This window comes from Falco naumanni, chromosome 4 (assembly GCF_017639655.2).
Source record: "Falco naumanni isolate bFalNau1 chromosome 4, bFalNau1.pat, whole genome shotgun sequence".
NCBI lineage: Eukaryota > Metazoa > Chordata > Aves > Falconiformes > Falconidae > Falco > Falco naumanni.
In genome coordinates this window covers 75,008,827-75,033,732 of record NC_054057.1, presented here as the reverse complement: position 1 = coordinate 75,033,732, position 24,906 = coordinate 75,008,827, and the positions used below count along the sequence as shown (strand labels likewise).

General features: G+C 41.3%; 1 protein-coding gene across 6 annotated transcripts in view; it reads right to left on the bottom strand.

The window, feature by feature from the left end:
- DNAAF8 (dynein axonemal assembly factor 8) overlaps nucleotides 1-24,906 on the bottom strand; it is a 95,204-nt gene that overhangs the window by 45,040 nt on the left and 25,258 nt on the right. For all 6 annotated transcript variants that reach the window (XR_005827668.1, XR_005827667.1, XM_040592880.1 and 3 more), the window contains 5 exons: nucleotides 19,360-19,551; nucleotides 16,962-17,117; nucleotides 11,504-11,698; nucleotides 2,904-3,020; nucleotides 536-680 (listed from right to left, as the gene is read on the bottom strand). Coding sequence is in view for 4 of the 6 variants with exons in the window: in XM_040592880.1 (XP_040448814.1) it covers nucleotides 536-680; nucleotides 2,904-3,020; nucleotides 11,504-11,698; nucleotides 16,962-17,117; nucleotides 19,360-19,551 (805 nt within the window). In the remaining 2 variants the exon portion in view is untranslated. The remainder of the gene's footprint in view (nucleotides 1-535; nucleotides 681-2,903; nucleotides 3,021-11,503; nucleotides 11,699-16,961; nucleotides 17,118-19,359; nucleotides 19,552-24,906) is intronic.

Here is a 24,906-nt window from a genome sequence, read left to right as displayed (position 1 = left end):
GGCAAATGTGACATTTTGGCGATAGCTTATCAGCCAATGCAACTACAAGATGGCTAGACCAGTAGTTTTGCCCATGCTTCTGAAGTCCCATAGGCAATGGAATGGGGGGAAATGTAGAAGGGGGAGGCTGATTTTCTGTAGCTAAAACCTTCAGGAAAATCAGTGGAAACTAATTTAGTACATTTGACTCACAGAAGTGTAATCCTAGAGCTTAGGGCACTGCAATCTGGGAAAGATCACTGCAAAGGACCACCAACTAAAGTGGTTTCAGACACAAAAATGTGCCAAGGATTAAAAATTCAACTCATGGATATTCAACACTGGGAACAGAAGGAAAGAAACAGCCAAAGATTTTTTTTTTAATCATTTCTTTTAGGAAATATACAGGAACTGATAAATCAACACTCATGCCAATCTGGTACTCTCCCCCACACCCACAGCACCACATCCTTCTTCACCTTATACATTTACAGGTTTTTGCCTTCACATCAGTATCATCACATGAAGAAGTCTCTGAAGGAAAACTAGACCTCACCTGAGCTAGAGAGCAGCACATCCTGCTGAGGATAGAGCAGGCGGAGTCCACAGATATCCAGACCAGAACCAAGTACCAGCTGCAACATATGATGGGTAGCTAGGGGACTTTGGAAGAGAGTTTCGAACAGCAGTACCATGGCAACCTGAACAGCAAGAGCACATTGGAGAAATGAGTCAAATGTTTCCAAGCCCTCAATGACCACACAGCTGTATCTCTTCAACTTTAGTTCCCATGCCTTATCTACATTGTAAGAACTACAAAAAGGATTCATTTTATTTTATGTTTATATGCAGTTTAGCACAGTAGGCTCTTGGCTTCAGGTTGAATCATAACTATCCACGATAATTGTGATCAAATCTATTTCTGCTGATACAGTCGTGCCTTTTGTCAAATAAACCTACTAGTAAAAAAAATGCAAATTCTCTGGGGCAGAGACTGAAGTGTATCACTCCTGCTGTTTAACTTCATGTACTACAGAAAGATGGTTAAATAATAATAGACCAACTGGTTGTTTCTTTATACCTACCAAAAGTGCCAAAATCAACACTAAAAAAATGCCAAAAGGCAGGCATCACTGGTACTGTCCCAGATTTACATTTTGAAATCATCTTTACCAGGCTAATCCAAATAGCATGTCCTGGTATGTAGGAAGACATACACCAACACACACTGAATTTCTATACCCAAAAGGGAAGCAAATTATTATAACTTTCCTATCAGAAGAAACATATTGTTCCAAAAAACAAGTGCTTTATGACAGGAAGTTGTGTGGTGCTGTGGGTAATAAATTGTCTAGCTGTAGATTAGAAAAGCATGATTGTACTGTCCTCAAATTTGTGCATGGTTCACCTGGGTATAAAGCAACAAAACACTATTCCCAGCAGCAAGCTTTATGGCTGCAGTGAACAGCAAAAGAATTCATCACTATTGGACACTTTAAATGAAATGCTACTCCACCATAAACACATTATGAGGCTTATACCATCACGATAAATGAAGATATAAGTTTACTTGAATCATAAGAAAGTGGTCTAATTAGGAATAAAAGCTCTATTTCTTTCTATTTGTCTAGCTCAGGCTCTCCTGATATTAACCCAATATTCACAGCATCCGGTAAGGAAGTGTTTTTCTGTAGCTGCTATGAGAATCCCTGGGACTTGGCTGTTGGGCTCAGGGCCAACTTTGATAATGTAGCTGTCCAGCGTCAAGAAACCTCAGTAACTGCTTATCTCCCCTTTGCTTAGGAGCCAGGCACTTGGCTTTGGTCTCTGCCTGAGCTTTGAGGAAGGTATGCCTTGGCCCAGTCTCACACGTCACCAATCCTGGCCATTATTCTAACCCACTGACTTTCTGGCTTGGCCTTGTCACTGACCTGCTTTGCTCTTCCTGCTTGGGAATTGTGGGACTGAACCCTGCCCGTGAGGTCACTGGCCCTGCCTGCCTCGCTGTTAGTCTCAGCTCCCAGCTTGCCTTCCCTTACAGAGCATCCTGCCCATGTTGTCAGAGGTCTGTATGGAGCTGCCGACAGTGTTCCTGAGGCGAGGAGCTACAATGAAGACATGAGGCATTTTCCAACTCCGTCAAGTGCCAGGTGTCTTCAGCTCCTAATTGTGGACTTCAAGCAACTTCCAGGCGCAAGCCTGATACACTCACAGCAACTGGTCAGGCTTGCTGCGTGTTCAGGAAGAACTTTGCATACCTGCATCGCCCTGAATCAATGCTAATGGGAAAGTGAACTCTGTCAGATCAAACATGCCATGCTTTGTGTTGCACAAGAGCTAAGAAAAGTGTTACCATAGTCAACAGGTTATCGTAAATGGATGGAGGTCCAGTACCTTTTGGTGTGCACTCCTAAACAGAGGTAAATATGAGCTAATTTATGTTACCTTAACCTCTTCTTAAGGTAAACTAAGCAGAATTACTTCCTACTGTTGTTCACACAACACATACACAGTTACTGTAGGTCAGGGAGATAGTACCAGAAGCTTCGGAAAATTTTTAATGTTTCTGAGCACAAGTTTTAAAAAAAGTTGTGTTGTATATTGGCTTGCAGTCAAGTGGTTTTAGGTTCTCAAAATTTTGTCTACTGTTACTGATTTGCACCTGGTTAGTAGCAATTTCTTCAACCTGCACATTTCATAGTTTAATCTTCTGTGGCTCAGAGCAATCAGCACATCAATACTGATGACACAAAATACTCAGCTAATATATTTAGGTCTGAGTGAGAAATACCTCAAGAGGTATTTGTACCAAACCTTGAGATTGAAATATTCCAGGTCACTTATCGTCTCTCAACTTCCCACATGATTCCACAAGTCAGAAAGCAGTGGTTTGGGTGTTTGGTTTTTCTTTTTTTTCTTTTTACCTCAGTGTCTGTATCTCTGCAAGCCTCAATGTCATTGCTGTTAGGGAAATATTTTTCATCGGTTTCAACCGTCTGCCAGTAAAATCCATTTGGCACCGCAAACACCTTCTTCACTGCCTGAAATGCACAAAGGACATCTCTCACCTGTGTGTTATCTTGATCCCTCAAAATAAAGGGCTAGGAAAAAAATTGTACTTTATGGCTAGAGCAAACATAAGGATGCACATTAATGGATTAAACTCATTACTCCAATGTTCTCAGTCTATCATTTGCTTTCTTACAACCATACCACTAGCTCCAATTAAGTGATACCCCAAGATATCTGCAACTGCTTCCTGAGAGACTGAACATTCCCAGGGTCCAACGCAGTGATCCTCCAACATGCAGAATACCCACCAACATGAACAGGAGTTGCATGCAAAAGGCACCACAAGACCAGGCTGAGCAGCTCGAGACCTTGATTCTCCACGATGTGCCGAGCATCCAGCAGAAAAGTGCTTTGTTAAAGGAATGTTCTAATTAACTAATCAAATGGAAGGGGAGGGAAGGAACTGCATGAACTCCCACATGCCTGTAACCAAAACAGGACATTTCTCCTGTGCTCATGTCACCACAAGTGACGCATATCTGTAAGTCTTATTGTTCCACATACTCACAGACAGGCAAAGACTCTGGCATCTAGGTCACAGCTTCACAGAAGTGTAGTGTTTCCCAGTCTCAGCACCTTATTTTGTTTCTCATACATTTTCTAGGCAGCCAAGCAAGCAACTTGTACAAGTGCAAGTTTAAGAATGTGTCACTCATGAGAATTTTCTGTGACTGCATGCTCAGTAAGCAAGACCATAGCCCGGGAACAAATGCAGCTTTTGAAAGTCACGTTTGTCAAGTTCAAGTTTGGGAAGAAGTGATGTTCATAGCTATGCCAATATTGAACATTCCAGAAATATGGATATATTTAGGCAGAGTTCAGAGGGCAGGATTCATTCCAAGATTGAGAAAAAAAAAAACCCCGGTCACTTTTAAGACATAGGCTCACATGGTGTATCTCAGAGTAGCTTCACTATTTTTAAAGACTACTTCGATTTACAGTAGTTGTTAATCTGTTCTCATCTCATGCGGACACCCTTTTCAAAAATGAAAAAAATGAATTAAATTTCATCAGGGGTTTTATTATGGATAAAAAATGGACTAACACTGCATGAAGAAGCATCAATTCTGGATTACGAGGTACATATAATGCTGTTTAATCATGTAATCACCTGAGAATTTTTTTTTTTTGTACTGCTTGGCAAATGACAGGCACTTCATAACATTCTACAAACACTGAAAAACAAAACTAGAAAATGAAATTAATTTGAATAATATTAAAACCCCTTTGACATCTGCCTTTCTGCTTCAGTAGCCTTGTGTGTTTTCTCCTTCCTCTACTTCCTGTGCTTCATGAGATACTTGCCTAAAACCAGAACTGGAGATTTCGCTTTTCAACTGGTTTCAGTCAACACAACTACTCAAAACTGAAACCTTTGACATATCTCAATGGATTTGTCCATTTTGCCCTGAAGTTCATAAATCACCAGCCTCCACTTGTAATATTACACTTGGTTGTTGTGAAAAGCAGCAAAGGAAAAGCAAGAAATCATTGATTTAAGGAAACAGAAGATAATCTCTGTTTCCAATATTTGATGCCAGCTCCTGCATGCAACACAGGCACAATGCAGTGAGCACAGCCAAGCCCAATAAAATGGGAATGCAGCAAGACCCCAGTCTTCTATTTATTCCAGTTCTTCCTTGAACAAACTTCAGGGTCTATGAACTTTCAAGAAGAAGGAAAAGAGACAGGACAAATGTGGTCAAACCAACTCCAGCCTACATTTCCGTAGAAACCATTATAATCATCCAGCCTCAGTTCGGACACAGGGGCTGTGTGCTGGGAAATCCAGGGTAAAAAGCTGACCTTTAGGAAGTACCATAGTGTAAATTGTGGACCAGCTGGGATCCCAGGCACACTGCCTGCCAGAGCAGGGATCTGTCCACACCTGGGAATCAAGGCCTGTGGAAAATAGTTACTGTGATCTGTCAGATTCTGTTTTCTAGCAGCCAATCTGAATGTGATTTCACAAAGCAAGAGAAAATGAAGCTTGAGAAGTCTCAGTTCTCCTAGAAAATCCTTTTCCTCATAAGTAAGAAAATAGACATCAATGGTTGCAATGCACCCTGCTTTGTTCAGTCTAGCTAAAGCGTGCCAGTGGAGAATTGCAATGCACAGGGAAAATAGTAAGAAAGCAACCCTCTCCATGGATGTAGAAGAGAACTGAATAGTCAGTTGTTACAATACTGAGATGACTCCTAACTGACATATAATGCCGAGTGACCCTCCTCAGGCAGTTGCAGAACCCCACTCTTACTGACATAATTTTGGTGATTTTGACACTATGTATCTTTATGATACCTTAGTGCTACTTTTAACGTCCCACAATGAGAGAGAGGGTAGGTGTGAGAACTGTGCTGGCTTCACTTCAGGGCTGGTTCCTCTCCTATGCCTCCAACATTACAGTAGCCGTAAAGCTTCTGTGCAAACACAGCAGTTCACAAAGCCTCTCCCAGGCTAGCTGATACATCATCTCTGAATGCTGACCCATCTCTTGGCAGAGAGGAGACTCCCTCCCCGTGCACTGTGCAGAATGGTGAAGAGGCAGTAAAGCCTTTCATACTTACCTGAAAACACCTCTTCCGCAAGCTCTGCAGACTCAGAGCACTGTAATAATCGCACGTCTCATGGTAAAGGCATTATACCAGGGAGGAAAGGTACCCTACAGTCAGCCAATGGCAGCTACAGCAGCCCCAGCGACACTGTGACAGGCTTCAAAACTCAGAATTGTTTAACCATAACCATTTCCACGACTGTCTCCCCCACACCCTGCTGTAAGCAGGGTTTCTTACAGCACTGATAGCCTCTCTATCCATATTGCCATGACCAGAAAGAGCAGGAAAGGAGGGCAGGTCCATAACCTCCCATTTATAGTTATTCTTGTTTTTGTCAGTTATCCTTTTTCTTACTTGTTTTAGCAGACAAATTCTGATTTCTGCTACCTTAAAACACTGGAAAGACTAATTTGTACCATAGCTAGGATTGAACATGCACCATTTTTTCAAAAAGTGTGAAAAAACCCCAGAGCTACTGCTTTGCTTCAGACAATATTACCAAGATGAAGCCAGACAATTATGGGAAGGAAATACACAGCAGAACAAAAATGTGTTGTAAAATACCAAGCAGAAACAAGAATAAGCACATTTTAGAGGAGACTGGAGCTGCGTGCAGCAAAATCATGAATATTTAACTGTTATACAAAAATATGACCAAATCCAGTATCTCTTATTCTTGCTTACAGTGTATTCTCTTCTCATTTCCAACAACAAAGAAATAGCTTTTGCTGTCAGATGATCTAAGAGAGTCTTTTAAGTTGCAACGAGTCTTCTAAGACTGCTTCCCAGGCACAGCAGGAAAACAGAAACTACAGGAAGAATTTCTATGTACTCCACAATCTCATCTCCTCACATGTGAGGCACTTTCCAATCTAAAGATCTGCTCAGTCATTATCACTATGAGACAACACCCAAACCCCTTAAAGATGCTGCACCCTCCACTACCTCCAGAGACAGATTATAAATTCTGTATCTGTATAACCTCTCCCTTTCAACTCTGTTGACCACATCATCAGCAGCAGAGGAAGCATTATTCTCACTCCAGCAAAGGCCTCAACCCTAACACACAGGCAGGGGCCACGTCTGACATGATTCACTGAGAGCCATGCCCCTGCACTGGGCAGCATTATTCTCAAACTCTCCCTGCTGTCATGACTCTCAATGCATTAGCGTAGTTTTCCTTGCAGAATCCAGATTAACACAAATTTGAACTTCCTGCACATCTTCCCTTCCCATTGTGCATGCTCACTTCAGATGGCTACAGAATTTAGTATAGGAAATATGGAAGCACAGTAGGAAGATCCCAGGCAGCAAGAAGGCTGGGGATAGAGAGGGCTCATTAAGAGCTTTCCCACTGAAGATGTGCAATTCTGGTGACTGTATTTCAGACAGTTTGAAGATACATCTCACTTTCCCTTTCCCCTCTTCTGGACAGGGAAAGGGTTATTTTAAAACACAGAAAAGAAAGGATAAGACAGTGACTTCCACCCTTTCTGCCCATCATGCACAATAATAATGTCTACACACATTTGCTTGATAGTGCTTCTAAGGTGCTCTTTTCTGGAATGGTCACAATTTAAATGCGACCTATCAAATTTTAGGAAGAATGAAAAACTATAATAGTTCATTCCTCCCCAAACTATGCCTTCATCTTTGCACCAACTCTGGTAGACATCATTGTAGTCCTTTCTCCTTTTAAAGGTCAGTGTTTTTTAGTTACAAATACCACTGACAGCCTGGCCTCACCAAGATCAATGACAAACTCCAGTGGGACTCAGCTAGGGCCAGGATGTCACCTTATCCCTTCTGACTCATGAAGATAGAGCCATGCACCTATCCTGTGCTTGCAGATATGGATTAATTTCTATAAATACATATAGATGAGGCCCCAGGACAAATGTCTCAACCACAGATAAGTCACATCCATGTGGAACCATCAGTCAGATGACACGCTCTTGCCAAACTGCTGATACAACTTTATCGGGCTGCACAGCAAACTCAAGGTGCCAGACACGTGAGACCTGTCTTTTAGCCCCAACTCAGAGAAATACAAGCCACCAGCAAGATTTGGAAAGCAAAGGACTGGATGAATCTGTCCTTTTGAACCTCCTGTTTTACAGCTTTAGCCTGGATTTCAAATCATCAAGCTGCTGGATGTAGAGGCTGGCACCTGCAAGTCTCATCCTGCTGGGTCTGGTTTGGGAAAGCAGATGTGGAGGTGCTGTTCTGGGTGTTTTATCCCTCCCTAATGCCCATTTCAGCCACACAACAATGAAGTCTTTCAAGCTTTGGCATCAGGCTCTGCAAAAAGCTTTGGAGGAGGAAAGCACAGCCCTAAGCCATACACTCAATCTGAGAGCTTACAGCAACATGTGGAGCAGGTCTAACAGCTGGCCAAATTGTGTTGCACTCCAGGTAGCTCAGCGCTCTCCACCCACAAAACATTACATGGGCTAGCTTAGGTACAGCTTAAAGTGCTAGTTTGCTTCTTCTCATGCAGCACGAAAGGAGAAAGAATACATGGGGCAATAACCCAAAATCAAACCAGCATAATTGCCAACACCCTGAGGCACTGAACTGCCAGTTGCTACAGTCTGAGATATGTGAAAAGCAATGCCCCCACAGCCAAGGGCCTGAAAAGACCTTGGATGAAAAGCTCATGTGGTAGTAACCAGCAGTTCTCTAAGTAAGCCTCTCATCAGCATTGAAGTTAAAAGAAGTTATAGTAAAAGACAGTGGAAGATGCTGAAGCCACTCAGCAGGGCTAAGGCCATGATGCTTGCCAATGAAATGACATCACTGCATTCAAACTCTAAAGCTCAAAGTCTTCTTGTTGAGCCCATACTAAAACACAGATTCATAGATCTGAAAGATTCTCTTGAAATGCCTCTTGCTCCCTCTTCAGAGACTACACAGAGTTAGGGGAATCACAGATCTAAATTAGGTGCCTTAAGTGCACAAAGCAACAAGTGATGCATCTGGGTCTGCTTTTCCACAGCACGAAACAGTGATTTCTAATTTCATCAGCAATGCATAGCTCTTCTGCTACAGGATTATTTCAGCCTTTGAAAAAAGGCTAGCAACTTCCAAAAGTTGTGTGTATGTGTGTACATGTAAGAGCTCCTCTAGTAGCACAGCCGCCGTCAACTCTCTAGCAGGGAAATCCCAAAAGTCTGAAACACCACATGAAAGAACTGCTGTACTTTCTGTGAGTCCACTCCCATACCTCAAACTTCCTGTTAGTTCAGTCTGTGCTGTTTGAAGTTTTTGGCAGCATTGAGTTACGACATTGTGACAAATATAGCTCCCTGGACCCAGTTCTACAATTCTTATCTATGCTTAGCCAAAACTGTGTTAAAAAAGAATTTTAAATGCAGCTTTGCTTAAGTGAAAAGTGAGGAGGGAACTTTGCAGACTTGCCCTTAATGAGTACTATCATGTCAAAAAAGAAAATACAACCCTTGTGCTGGAAGTTAGCAGGGAAACTACCTAAAAAAGCAGCAGGTAGTGAACTGATAACCAAGAGGTGCAACAAAATAAATTTTCTGGAACTAAAAGAAAAAAATAATCTCATTTGCCTTGACTTAGAAGTGGAGGTTCCTCTTCTTCCTTGAAACCTCACTGCCACAACCGCCCATCCAATACTACTATGCCCTGACACCTCTGTCACAGCAGGCAGCTGTATAGGTTGGAGTTCAAGGAGATGCTCTGAAGGTGACCAGAAAGATGGTGCGTGTTAGGGGCTGCACCCTTTGGGCAGATGGCCCAGTGCCTGAGAGAGCCAGCAAAATCCAGTCTGCCTTACTGAAGCAAACAGGCAGAGGAAAAGCACCACCAGCACTGGCTACATGAACTGCCTGCATCCCTAAGATTAATGTTTGCATCTCAAGGCTTAACAGGACAAAGTACTTTTATTTTATGCTAAAATGAAGAAACCTTTTTGCTGACAAGGGACATTGCAGTTAATAACTTCCATGGGGATTATGTCACTCCTAACATAACCTGGGGTTTTAATGACTACATTGTGAGTTTACTCTTTGTATCAGAAACGAATTACTGCAGGTTAATAGACTGTATGCATAGCATTAATAAGAAAGCCTCAAAGAAAAATAGCAAGAGAAAAGCAATCTGTTTGGGGTCTGGGACAGACTGAACAAACGCTAGACCGATTGACTGAAAACAACACATTGGCTCGTGCACTAACAATGTGCTTAGAGGTTATTACGATTATGGCTAACAATTGCTTGTAAAACCATACACAGAGCTAGTCAGTACACAAGCAGGCAGCAATTTTACCTGACGTGTTCTCTCTCTCCACTCCTACCCATTTGTTTCATCAACCTGACATGATTTTTGTCTCAGACTGTAAGCTACCTGGAGCAAAAAAAAGTATCAGTATTCACCGCATGCTGTTCCAACATGTAGCAGCAGGCTCTTTGGTCTACTTAGTTTTGTATACACCATCTCAAAATAAACATAAATATATGAAAAGCAAGCATGGATCACTGGCCTTGTACAAAATTTTCAAGCCAACAAAGTTAAAAGAATATGATATTGAATTTTCTATGCAGCATTTCTTCATTGTATTTTAATGACACTTGAGAACATTCTCAGTTGGTACCACTTTGTAAAGCTCCAGGGCACACAACAGGGTTAGCTGCTGCCCGCTGAGAGTCTGGCTCATTGAGCCCTGCTTTGAGGAATCAGCCTTTCTGTTTAACCACAAGATACATCTATCAAAAAAGCCATGATGCATACTGGTCTCGGTGTAATTCAGGCCTGGGAACCTGGGTGGCACAGAGCATTTGAATTTAGGAAGAGCTTGTGGCCTTTAAATCGACTTCAGTTTTTTTCTACGGCATCAAGGCAAAGATCCATGCCTAGAAAATGCCTGCTGTCTTGCTGTTCAATTTCTAATGATTTATAATTCCTCTAATAAGAGATTTGCATAAAAGCCCTGATTGTTTTAAATGATGTCTTATTTTATGCCTTAAAAGCATACAGCAGATTTATCTTCTACAAGTGCGTCAGACTGCTTTATAGCACTTGCTTCTACTTGAAAGCTACAGTGACTGCAAATCAACAACATTAAGGCTCCTTTTCCTCCACAGAAGTTGGATAAACCTTTAGGCAAATTGCTAAGCGCACTGCTAAGCCCTTCAGCTTTCATGGCATTGATTCTCACAGAGTAATAGTAATCCTCAAATCTGGTTGAAATTGCAGAAAATTCTCATGCTACATTATTTTCAGAACTAAACTTCATTGTCAAGCAGAATTGCAGTCTTTACCATTCCCTGGAATTCTGTCTCCAAGGTTTTTGTTGATTTACAAATATTGGGAAAAGACCATGATTGTCCAAAGGCTGGTGATGTCATTGGAAAGAAGTAGAATGTTCCCTCAAAAGGTATGTAGATCAGGTCATATTATGGGCTTCTTTGAAAACCTGGTCTAAATATTTACACTAAGGTAGGATAGGCTGTTCAAGGCCTAAAAACAATGCCGGATGCCCTCAAGGAATAAACTCCCCCAATAAGTATAATGAATTCTTGCAACATTTCATTCACTTGAACGTGTGTTATGGAACACTTGCCAATCTGACAGAAGTGAAAAAGTTAATTATCATTCTACTTATAGACAGCATGAGGTGAATCTTCTTGCAGACATCTCTAGGTAGGCAAATGATTTTAAGCACTTGATTTTAAGAGATACTATGTTCTTGCAACCTCACATATTTCAGTGGAAATTTATTCATGGCTTAGAAGCTTTTGTTTTCCAACTCTGTTTGAACCTTGAGCTAAAGCAAATGAGAACACCTGTTAACATTGGAAGAACAACAACTTTTACTAGATCTAATGAGAAAAAAAAATACCAGAAGTCCAAGCACTTCTGTACAGTACCTGAGGATCAGGATTAACAGCAGTGATGTAACTGAGCAGGACAGAGGGAATTTCAGGAAGAAGTGGATACAGCTGGTTTTGGAAATGATTGGCCAGTTCTGCCCTCCACCAGGTAACATCTGGAAGCCACGTACAGGCTAGAAATGCAGAAACCTTCTGGTAGAAAATGGATGATCCTTGTAGATCTTCTTTAGCCTGCAAACAGTCAATGGTTAAAAAGCACTGATGATGGCCTCAGGAACTTTTTTGTTCTGTACCACACACCTTTAGCAGCTTTCTCTCTGTCTGCAACCATCCCAGCCTCATGCTTTGTGCATCTGCCATACAGCTGCACTTCAGGTTCTCCAAACCAAATCCCTAATGTAACACAGTCAGCCTCCCAAACCATCACACCCTGCACCCCCACAACCTTCCCTCACTCACAGAAACCACAGTCCTCCCGCCATCCCAATATGATCCCACAAATTTCCTATTCCCATGCCCAAAGACAGAACTGAAGGTCCTAACACCACTGGGGGTCCTGACCCAGCAGATGGGACTCAAGAGCAGACACTGTCTGCAACAGTCAGTTAGGCCCATCAGCTTCGTGGAAGGGCTAACCCCTTGGACCTAGGGACATACCTCCACACAGACTTGACTCAAACTGCCCTTGGTGAACGCAGCATTGCCCTTTCAGCAGAGCTCTCGACAAGCTCAGACTGCTCATCTATAAAACTCTACCAGAGGTGATGTCTGGCAAGTTAATAGCAGTCTTCAGTTGGTTGCAAGACACTGGTATAAAACAGCTGGCTGTCCTGGTCTTGGCTGAGAGAGACATAATTTTCTTCTTAGTAGCTGGTGCAGTGCCGTGTTTTGGATTTGGTGAGAACAATGCTGTAGCACACTGGTGTTTTCCGTTGTTACTAAGTCATGTTTATACTAAGTCAAAGACTTTTCAGCTTCTTAGGCCTTGCCAGCAAGAAGGCTGGAGAGGCACAAAAAATTGGGAGGGGACACAGCCAGGACAGCTGACCCAAACAAGCCAAAGCAATATTCCATACCACAGGACATCACGCTGATATAAACTGGGGGATGTTCGGAGTGATAGTGTTTGTGTTCCCAAGTAATTCTTACACGTGATGGAGCCCTGCTTTCCTGGAGATGGCTGAGCACCTGCCTGCTGATGGGAAGTAGTGAACAAATTCCTTGTTTGGCTTTGCTTGTGTGTGCAACTTTTGTTTTACCTATTAAACTGTCTTCATCTCAACCCACAAGTTTTCACACTTCATTCTTCTGATTCTCTGCCCGATCCCACCAAGGGGGGAGCGAGCTAGCAGCTGGGTGGTGCTTAGTTGCCGGCTGGAGTTAAACCAAGACACTGGCTTATGACATCTGTCAGGCCAGAAACATTACTCCAAAGCAGATTACATACCACACAAAGAGGGAGACAATGCCATAAACAGGACCATGAAACAGCTCAATACAATGGAACGTTAATTTTTAAAGGCTTTCATAGGGGGATATAAATGAGAATTCTTACTTCAAGATTTTTTAAGATGGAGACTAATATTAATATTGATACATTAATACTGAATACTGTGCTGCTAGATTACAGTTGTCCATTATTTAAGCTCCCCTCTAAGCCCCTCTGTTCTTCCTAGTTGGTTCTTAACCACCAGGACTTTCAGAGAACAAAATTGGTGACCTCAGTGAGGCCCAATTAGAAATTAACAGAATCAACAATTATGCAAAGCATCTTCTTTACACCAGCTATTACTGCATGCAGAAAGCAGAGCTAAAGCAGGAAATGTCTGAAAAAAAGCCCCAAATCTAATGACATAGATTGCAAGCTCTTCTGAGCCACCACAGAACTGTTAAGCAATCGAAGCGTACCGACAAGAGCCACGTTGCTCTGCACAGTGGTAGTGTGCCTAACTGGGAATGCTTAGTAGCTTCTTAGAAAGCATATGCTGTACAAATCTAATTCCCTTCCGACATGCTTATAACTGCAGCTCGTCTATCAGCATGCAAGAATTACAAGAGGTGAGTGTATAAGCATTTGTTCTGACAACAAGTCAAGAAACCAAAACCATGCAGGGATGTTCAAGTTTGCCTCACTTCTATCAGTTGGAGGACAGAAGTAAAAAAAACACTAAACCCCAAAGAAACTGACAAAAATGGGAGGAAACATAGCAGAACCACCTGATATAGGAATAGATGCCATCCTAGTTGAGTTAGCCAAAATGTTTATTGGTCTGCTAAGAACAGGAGCTTTTGCCTTGAAAAACCACCCTTGTATTTGTGCTCATAACCATTAAAACTTGGGATGGAGAAATAAAATGTGACAAAAATTAAAAGACACAGATGACAGTGAAGCAGCCAGTAAATAAAAAGTTGATGGCTTAGGGGTCTAGAATATAGCTCAGCTCCAGTTAATAATAAATGGGGTAAAAAAGCCCCACAAACTAAAACAAAAAAACCCCAGCAACAACCCACAGTAACATGAAACTAGCAGGTTGCCTTGATCCCGATCTTGGTGATGAACTGTACCCCATCATTAGAGCTGTGACCCTACAGCAGGCAACAAGGCACAGGATCAAATAACATCAAAGCCAATGAGACTGATAAAACCACACTCAGCGTGTTCAATCACACCAGGGCTGGCAATTAACAGGGGAGCAAGCTGGCCTTGCTCATACAGATAGACCCTTAGGCTCTTAGACTAGTAATCCCATGTCTGCTGTAAGAATACTCATCTTACCATCTGAAGAAAATCCATGGACAATTGTCATTTTGCTGCTGTTATGAGACACAAGTACAGATACACAGTGAAAGACCGGCATTTCCCTCTTAGCATCAAGCAGGTGCAAATCTGTACCTATTGTGTGGTGCAACCTTCTACATACGCATCTTTGGCACTGAAAATGGACTCTGGACTCTACACGTTAAGAACACTAAAATATCCATTTGTCATAATGCTTCTGGTTAACACTTATACTGTTTTGTATGTTTTTTTTATATAATTCAAAAAAAATAACTAAGATATCCCTACATTTTTATAGCAAATATATGCAACAAAAATGCCAGGAAACCCAGTCATATTTTGCAGGTAGACCCTGAGAAGTGGTTCTCTTTGTGCCCATGGGAGAGAACTGGAACAAGAACCATTAAGCACCACAGCAGAATTTTGTTATCTGATTCAACCACTAAAAACCCTATACATTAACACTACAGCGAGAAACTGAAGTGTGAAGAGTAAATTCTACCACATTTCTCTCCAGCTGCAGTTAAAGCTGCTCAAGGGAAAGAATGTGGAGGTATGACTAGTTGCTGTTGTTTTTCTTGTCTCTGCTGTGGCTGGCATTTCTGAAAAACTTTTGTTGTTCCTATCAGCTTAGATCTCCATTGGAGACAGCAGCAGCTTTCAAACGCCTCAGGAAAGCAAAATTGACAAAAGTCATTGTTACCACAAAGACATAAGGTAGAGCCTCTAATGAGAGGAAACCTCAGTTATACAGTCTTGCTTTGAGGAACACTGTCCAAATGCCTTGTATGTTTCACTGAACATGCTAGCTGAACTCAACAGCAGCATCAGTAACTGTAAACAAGGCATAAGAAGAGCATATACAATTTATACATGGACTGGAAACTCTGTATGGCTTGTTCCACCAACTTCTGATGCAATCCTTTCCAGCTCCAATCAAATGTTCAGAGCAGCCTCTGCCCATGGCATCAAAAGTTCATACAGTTCCATAACACTGGGTACATACCTGAGGCATACTCAGTGCTCAGTAATTTCAATGCTCTGGCCAATCCCTCAGCTGAAATCAGCAGAGAGCAACAAGGCAAGTGGACAGAAGGCAGGTCAGGCTCTTCTGCCGCCTTCTTTGCTCCATAGAGCAAATATCTTGAATTCAGTCACCTTAGACAGAAATCAACATCAAGCCCTCATCCAGTCTAGCAGGCTGCTTAGTCTCATTAGCCCTGCTCCTTCTGCCGACAAGTGCTCAAACACTAATGGAAAGGTTGCTTATTGGTTTGAGTTTGGGGGTTTTTGGGTAGTGTTTTAATCATTACAAATGTTGCCAGCATCAATCATTTACTTGTAGAAGCACTGCAGCCACAGCTGTCATACTCCAGGCTTTATGATACATCATGGGAAATTTAATCTTTCCTGCTCACAGGCAAGCAGCTGCAAGTGAAGAATGTTTGCTGCAGCTGAGTAGAGGAAGCTTAAGAGTGTTTTTAAAATGTGTTTACAACTCCTCTTCCATTTAAACTTCACATGGTGTGTCCAGCAGGTGTGTCTCAGATACCTGGGGGACCCCCTAAGGACCAACCTGCTGTTGGGTCCTGTGGGGTCGGTTCAACAAAAAGGAAGCGTCAAGAATAAGCACATTTATTGTCACATTCCTGTTAACATTACTGGGGTGAAGAGGCAAAAACAAGAGTAGAAAATCCACTATGAACTTGCTAAAGCCACAAGTGTTGCTTTGAGCCACCTGAGGGAAACTCCCCAGCATCAACAGAGCGCAGAACCAGCATCTCAAAGGTAACAGGACAGTTATTCAGGCAAGCGTCCCACAGAAAATTTGGGGTACACAAGGGTCACTGCTCCCCAGAAATACCTAGGTACACTTTCCAGCAAGAGTCAGCTGTACTGCATAGGTAGGATAGGTATTTATAGAAGGCAAGGGTAGCAATAATACCTAAACACTGTCTCCAAAAATGAAAACAGATCAAGATGCTCAGGGTACCAATGTGTATCATATTAGCCCTGTGAAAAGACAGAGGCAACAAACTAGAGCCCAGAGTTGTCGTTTCATAGCTCTGCTGTTTTCAGGACACAAGTTCATATCATGCCCTACATTACACTGTGCCACCTACATACGCTAGATTTTCTGCTTGTGTGCTAGACCTTTTAGGTTGGCATTTTACTGCACAACAAAGACTCTGTAGTCTACCAGAGTTGAGGGAATGGAGTCTCAGGTCCTGCCTCCGGGCCCCAACTCCTGGGAGACAAATTGCAAGACAATACTCCCTCTCGTGGGCCACACTCTTCACATGATTAAAATACAAGAGGCAACAACCACAAAGAGATGCCAAAGATGTGTCTCCTCTGAATCCAGTTAAATTTCTGCACTGTGGGTTTACAGCCATCAAAAATATAATAACAGCTAATGAGCAGCAGAGATAAAACACTACACCATAGACAGCTGGTTTCTCATCTGCACATAAATCTAAATTCAGCACAACCGAGGACAGCTTGAGTTGGCAATTAACTGTAAGCAGCCTTTCGGTTCCCACAGTACTGGGCTGTTCCCCCATTCTAATTTAGAGCAGCACTTCTGCTGCTTTATCCTGGCTTGCTGAAATCTGAGCTTGAATTCACATATCCAAGCCTGGTCCTTAGTAAAAACTAGTGGTAACTGCCTACGGCTGTTGTGCATGACTAGCAAGTGTAAATGCTGCTACTCACATTTATCTTCTGGATCTTGGTGCTGTCCTGGGCTGAAGACTCATCTGCTGGCATTAGACAGGCATATAGGGCCAAACCATCCTCTCGCCAGGCCTGCTGCAGCCCTACCACCTGAAACGGAGCTTTGGGTCCATCTTTCATTTTCACAGGAGACACCTGTAAATTCATTTGAACACAATTTCATTCTTAGATGGCTGTATTTAGAGACTGAGGATAAGCCCTTATTTTGCTCTGTTGCTTTTGAGTAGAGCTCCATAATGTACAATAATCCAGGGAGCACTCCCGCTTGATTAGTGGATTAGCTGTAGTTTAGCCAGTAGAAAAATCAATAAAGACCAAATTAAATAGGAATAACAAGTAGGTTTTGATAAGCCATAGGATTTATTTTCTCAATGAGGACTTGCAAGCTCTGACTTCTACCAGCTTCACAACGTGAAAGCAAGAACATGCATCTGTTCCCTAGTCTAGCAAGAAATAAGAACAGAGTCCCTGTCAATGCTGTACTGTATGTTCTTGTCACAGTGGCACCATGTGCTGCCTTTATTAATGATAATGAGATCAATCCAACCTCAGTTCAAAAACCAATGCTAAGTGATGATGCCATTCTGAGGACCTAGTGCAAGCTTCCTTCATTAGCCTTTGTTTTCCCTATTAGCGATTGCTAATAGCCAAGCCCCCCTCAATCACTATCCAATGAATACACCTTTTAGTTAGCCTGAGGTGATTTCTTTATGATGGATTTTTTTTGTGTGCATACATGTGGGAGGCAATCATTCTGTTTTCCAATATATATAACTGATTCAAACCAAGAAGGGTAAAAAGCAACTTCTGCCAAGCCCAAGATGAACACTGGGTAAAAAGCAACTTCTGCCAAGCCCAAGATGAACACTGGACACCTTTTAGGACAGACCACTCATTGGGTCATAAGGCTGCTCAAAGTCAGGTATAAACCAAAACTGTTTACAGTGAGATAAATGCCTTTAGAAATATGTTCTCAACACAGGGCACGAGTGGGTTTTCAAACTGTTGCATAGGTCAGCCACACCACTCAAAATAGCACTACCAAGTCCTTGACTGCTTTGAACACTGGTTTCACATGGGAAATTCTGTAGCAGCTCTGCCACTGGGGAATGCTCACATCTGGAGGATCATGCTTCAACTGGTAGAAATCAACATGTCTCCAATGAAATCAATAAATATATGCTGATTTACACAAGCCAGCAACCCAATGAATCAGTAGAATTACATAGATCATGACCAGATGAGAATGTGATCTAAAAATGCCTAATCCTTTACACTTCTTTTAATTAAAAAAAAAAAAAAAAAAAGCAGCAGACTTTTTCATTACTATCTAACAGCTGTTTGAGAACCTGTGTGAAAAACTGGTGGATTTTACCCCAGTTTCTCTTGGGCACATAGTCCCTCACAACATTTGACCCTACAGTCTCAGTAGAGTGACACTGAGCCCTGGAAGCTGAGGTACCCTTTCAAGCTTGGAGCAAGCTGTGGCAAGTCTGAGCTCAGGTTTTTTTAAAAGTGATAACACAAGGGAAGAAAGTTCACACTGCAGCTGGTCATGAACTAACTAGTTTCTGAATGGAAGATTCAGACTCTGGGACTGTTCAAGTGGCAATTCTCATTAGCGCTGAACTAACATTAAAGAATGTCAGCAATGTTTTAATGGAAGTGTGAACATCATTAACAATTAATACTGTTTAAGTGGAGTTTAAGTAATTTAAAAGCCTTGTGCAGGCTGTCCACTCAGGGTGAAATCTACCTTGAGTGCATAGATCGGTATTGGTATGCCAATGTCTTTAATCAGGGAAAAGAATGAGGCCAACATGCAGGGTTGGGAGGAAAAATACACATAGCCTGTTTTCCCTAGAGGAAAAGGCTAATATGGGATGAATGAGAAGAGTGAGGAAAAGGTGGTTTCTTTAGAGGAGAAAAATATGTGAGCCAGAGGACAATTAAGATGAAACAGACACCACTTGTTTACCGCCCTCTTGACTATCAGAAAGGATCTGTTCTTAATTAGAACAAGTGGTAAGAAATAGGCACCTGTGTCCATTCACTTTTTTGCCAAGACCAAAGAATAACACTTAGACAGCCCTCTGTTTCCAGTAGTCACTTTTGACTACGGAGAGTCTGGCTCTATATTTTTTACTTTCTGTGCCCTGTACTTAAACTACAGGCACAATCCAGCTTCCATCGATTTCAGCAAGATTTTTATTTAATGACTTTAAGGTGAATTAGAACACAATTTCCCCTTTGTTCAGCCACTGTTTCGAAGCTGTTGGAAGAAGATTTCAAGAATGATTGTATATTCACTGGAGGGCAAAACACAGCCTTAATCATGCAGAACCTTCTTTTGTACACCATTACTGCACATACTCACCAAAGAGAGAAGCCATGTCACAAGGGCCTGGTAGATGTTGGCTGCTCTCGGCACTGTGTTCAATACCTGCCCACCACAGTGATCTGTAACTACTTGGCCACAACTTGACAGCCAAATGGTCATGAGCAGCACCTCATTTTTCATACTGTGTGGTCTAGGCAATGTGTCAATATCTGGCAAGTAAGAGGCTTCCTGTCAAAAAAAAAATGTATGAAAATGGAAGTCATTTGGATTACTGGAACTGTATTCATCATCATGAATGAATTACATTTATTGCTATCACAGGAGGGACAATTAATACCTAGCGAACATTTATCAAAGAGGAAGCATGAGCCATAAAAGCTAGGTCATTATATCAGTGACAACTTCTTGAGCATTTCAGTTTTTCTTGAAAAGCTGTCAATTTGGGTCTTCATTTAGTCAAACACTGCTTGGTGAATGGAAGAATATGTGGTCGCAGCTGGACACAATGCGATCAAATTTATTCTGTATTTTTTAAGATTCAGTGTTTTGGCCAACTCTTAAATTTTTAATCAGTGAAATGCCTTCAAAACAAGTCTGATAGAAGTGTCAAAACTTTCATTATTTTCTGCTTCATCTTACGTATCTCATAGATGATGTTACATTTAAGGCAACTCATCTCTCTTCTCTTCTTCAGTATTGATACTTGGTTATTTAGGATGCAAACTCCCTCTCCTTTAAGAGACCTGTTCTTTAAAAAAACAACCCCAAGCTTGAACCATGGGGTTCTAGTTCATGGGACCTCTCATTCTTCCAAAGATGTGGTAGCTGTAGCTGTAATTATTAGCTGGCTTGCTATTCCTATCTATATTCAATTTGCTGCTCCCAGCATTTCTTTTGTAAATTAAGAAGCTAGTCCACAAAATCGCAAAGATTCTCCAGTATACATAAGAGTATTGCTCAGTCAACAGTTATGATCCTTAATAAGGACCCTCAGGGCCCTCCCTAAGGCCTCCTGAGTGCGGATATTCTACAGGCATGGATGCACATTCATTTTGCAAATAGCTGGAGCTGTTCATGGGGTTCACTTTTCCAAGCTACTTGTTACAGCATCACCTGAGGGCTATGCTCCCCACTGCAGTCAGCAAAGCACAACATGACTGCACTTCTTGTACACATCAATGCCAACAGACTAAACTGCTAATTAAGGTGAGCAGAATTAATCTGAAATAGCCTACCATAGTATGAAACTAGCAAGCACACCCTCCTGTGAGCTGAGCTGTGGAACACCACAGAAACATGATGGGAGCAGGAAAGTGCTGAGCAGCAGCTAAGCAGTTGTGTTTTCGGTTGCTCCACATAGCCCATAATGAGGATATCTGCCTATGTCTTTACACTGAATTAGCCTTAATTTGATTTACCTGAATTTACTTTGGAAGCAAAGTAAGCTAAATCCAATTAAAGCCAGTTTAATTCTGAATTAAAATGTCCACCAAGGTGTTTAATGACTAATCCGCTTGACTAGTTAATGTAGCTTGACTTTTGTGCCTGTCCTCAAAATAGACAATTCCTTAAAATGGTTTTCAAAAAAAGATACTAACAAAAAGCTACAAGCTGATCTATTGTGTCATCCGTGTTTTGGTGACAAAACATGCGTCACAGGCACAGCATTGGCTACAAGTACCAGCTAAAAACTGCAATTAGTAATAAAGGAAAAACAGTAATGCAAGTGTTTCTGATGCTGCAGACTGCACTACTAACGTTATTGTAGTCCTGAGGAGCTAACAGAATTCATCAGGGCTTTGGCCCTACCACTGCAGTTCTCTGATGAAGAGGCCTTAAAAGAAACTCGCAGATTTTCAGGAAAAAATGACCACCTTCTACATCCTGTATTAGAGAAATGATTCTTTCTTCCTCTCTCCACAAGGGTGTGGAGAACAATGATAGGAGGCAATTCAGGAGCTAAAGATTAAAACAGTATCTACTAATGCTTAGCATGACATTTCCAACTATTCCAAATTTGCTTGGCCCAGCAGCAGGGGAGGGCTCAATAGGCTTTCTGACCAAGATCAGCTAAGAATTTTACTTATTAGGGCTCTCTCTGAGAATGAGTGAGGTTTTGATCAATGTTGGTCCTACCCTCTCCTTCCTCTGCCAGCCTCCTTACGCCAACAAGAATCTAGGTGTAGAAGAACTTTAACTTCAGATTAAGGCTAATGAACAAAAAAAGTAGCTAGTCCTATTTAATTCTGGGCAAGAACTGTTGAAGTAAGATATGTTCAGTGCTTTCTGAGTATGCCTTCCCACAGCATTGCCCAATTTACCCTAGTTTACCTATGAAGAGAGCTTAATTTGCCTATATGTTACACTAGCTTTTATTAGTGACAGTATTAGATTATAAAAAGACTAAAATTGCTCAGATGCTGGGCTATTTTTGGTTGCTCTGGCTAGATTTGTGCTGTCAATCACAGACAGGCTTGCAGCTGATTGTAGTCAAGTGCCAACAATTACCATAGAGTAAATAAGATAAAATTTTCTATTTCCATTTTATTCTATTTCCATTCTATTTCCAAAATAAAATTGCTATTTTATTTTGCAATTACAGTTTATGATATGGCAACTTACGGCCCTTCAGCTCAATTTTCCAATCAACCCTCCACCCCAGTTCTGGCCATCTTTCTCCACTCTAACATAACAACAGGGCAAGCAGAAACAGAAACCACACAGAGCAGCCAAGAAATAATCTCTCCCCAAATCCACACCAAAGAAAGAAATGAGGAAAAAGGAATTGCAAGACAACTTGAGGACACCCATATATTCTAGCCTTCAGCTACAGCAGCATTGAAGTTACATACAGAGGCATAGCCCCAAAGGAAACAACTATTCATTAAAAAAAACCCACAAACGTGTAATGTGAAGGCATCCATACAATCATTAAAAAAGTGGTATTTTACCTCCATATTATTATTTTTCTAAAAAACAGCTGTTTCTGATCACAGCAAGCTGAAGCTTAGTAGACATAAGTTTGTCAGCCAAGATTAACTTTTTTTTTCTAATAAAATAACTCAAATTGGTTAAATGATGCTTTTCTTAACATTTTTTAAAAGACTAGTGTGCATTGCTTTTACTACACCTGCATGCTAGGTTAGACAAACAGCTCTGTTGCCCAAAGACTGGGACACATCATCAAAACTGTTAGAACTGGAATGACCAAGCAGCAGCTCAGAAGCCAAGAGGGCCAGGTGACAACTTTGCTGCTGGTTTCCAGCTGGGTACAAGGCTGACAGCAAGCAAGAGCAGTTGCTATCAGCTGTTTGGGAACCATATATACTGGACATTCACAAAGTTCATTTTACCATATAGACCCAAGACAGCAGTGAGCATTTCCCAGCAGAATCAGCTCACCCAGTCTGAGGTTTTCTCCTAGTGAAAGAATACATCATGGAGAAACCATTATTTTTTCCTCCCTCTCTTTTTTGTAAAAAAATTTCCATTATAGTCTCTCTTGCAGATAAATAAAACTTTGATATTTCCCTTCTAACACTTTTGCCAATACTAACTAAACTGATGATAACACTGAAGCAATGTATCATATTCAACCAAAAAAATCCACTCTCTACTACACTCAGCAGATGCTACAGCAGCTAGAGCTAAATCAAAACATCCCCTATGTGTAAAATGAAGATAAGTTATACTCACAGAGTCTCCTCCTCCTTTACTGGAGGGGATGAGTGAGGGGGAAGGGGAGGAATAGGAAGAATCTTACTCTCATTGGCTGGAAGCTTAATCAAAATAATTGTTTTCAGCCATGTCTAAATTTATCCTTCTATGTCATCTGCACCCTAGCTCAGATCACAGATTTAAGAGGCAATCCCTGATGAATGGCAAATTAGGGACTGCAGAAATCTTTTGCCAAACGATGCATCTGCTGTACATTTGTAAATGTGAGCTGATTTCTAGGTACTTTAGCAGCTCTAGCTAATTTCTTTAATGAAAATTCTATACTCTTACACTGAAATAGCTCTAGCATCGCATGTTTGTGCTTCATTGTAGACATTGCTCATGTTACAAAATGCAAGCATGCTGATTATTAGTTATGTATCTATTCTCCAGGCAGTCATGTTGCTAATGTAGGAGAGCAGATACTTAGGACATATCTAACAAATCTGTCCAAGGCGAAGCTGATAACACTCTTTCATGGCTTCTAAAAATTCTTGCATTAGATGAAGACATATTGGAAATGTCAAGTGTTTGTTCATTTTCATTCTGTGGGGAAAGAAAAATTATGACAATGCCATCTGTTAGATTATTTGAAATTCTACATTAAATTGTAGAATAAACCCTGAAACCATCCAAAGAACTGCTTTATCATTGCAAAGTGGGAGCAATGGGTAAGAATCAGGAAAGTATCTGCATTTCCTGCATGCAACTGGCAGAACATTCTGTAATTAGGAAGGTAACATAATAACAAAATGGAGAGTACAACTGATGTTAATGGTCTGAATGGTCTTTCTGTTAATGCATTTTTGTACTAGATTCGCTCTCTATAGCACCAACAGCTTTCTGAGTGTCAAATGTGCTGAGGTTATGGATCTGAAAAATATGATGGTGGCAAGATGTTACTGAAATTTTGTGATCTGAACTGAGCTTCAGATTGCTAAAATGGAGGAGTTATGATCCTCCAAAGCAGATAACTCTGCCAAAGTAAGATTGCAGGAATTCAAAGAGCCACATAATGGAAACATCATTTGCTATGATCTTCATAGTTCTCCAATGTGAGTTTAAGTTTGAAAAAAATAAAAGAAAATTTCTTTGCTGAAAGTTCTTGTTCTGGACAGTTATCCTTAGTCTTAGGCATGAAGAATATAACCTCTCCTGATTCAGAAGAAACCACTTTTCCATCTCTGGCAGCATGAGTGTGCTAAACCTAGACAGTACCTCTGCTGAAGCATAAAGAGGGCAAGTGTCAAAGAGAAACATCAGCTCATCACCAGAAATTACTCCATATAGGAGTATAGCTCAGATGTGATGCACAGAAAGGATCTGAGCTCTGCTTGGCACAGGAATCACAGACAGCAAAATTCACTTTGTATACTTTTTCTTATTGCTATCAGCTGAGCATGGTCAACCCCAAGTGAAATTTAAAGTAGCTTTATGGTCCCCAAGATACTGGCAGACAGCTAATTATAGCTAGGATCAGTTACAATTTCTGGCTCAGAACCTGTCAGTACTCTGCAAAAATCCTTCTTCATCCTATCCATAATCCCTCTCAACACAAATTAAGACAACAAAGAGATGTGATGTAGTGTGAATTACATTGTTCTATGCCACTTCTACATTAGCCTGCATTAAGGGAATACTGTGCTATCAAAGAGATGCATTACCCCTCTTCTGTAAGAGTCAAGGATCTGACCCACAGAATATGTTAGCAGAGAGACACTGCGCTCACTCAGGATCACACAGAAAATATTTTTGGCCCAAAATTCAACATTCCTTTATTCTGCTATCTGCAGTGAAAAAGACAACTCCACAGCATCAAACATTTTCTCCTGAAGAAGGATCTCGTACCCTAGGGTGCACTCCCTG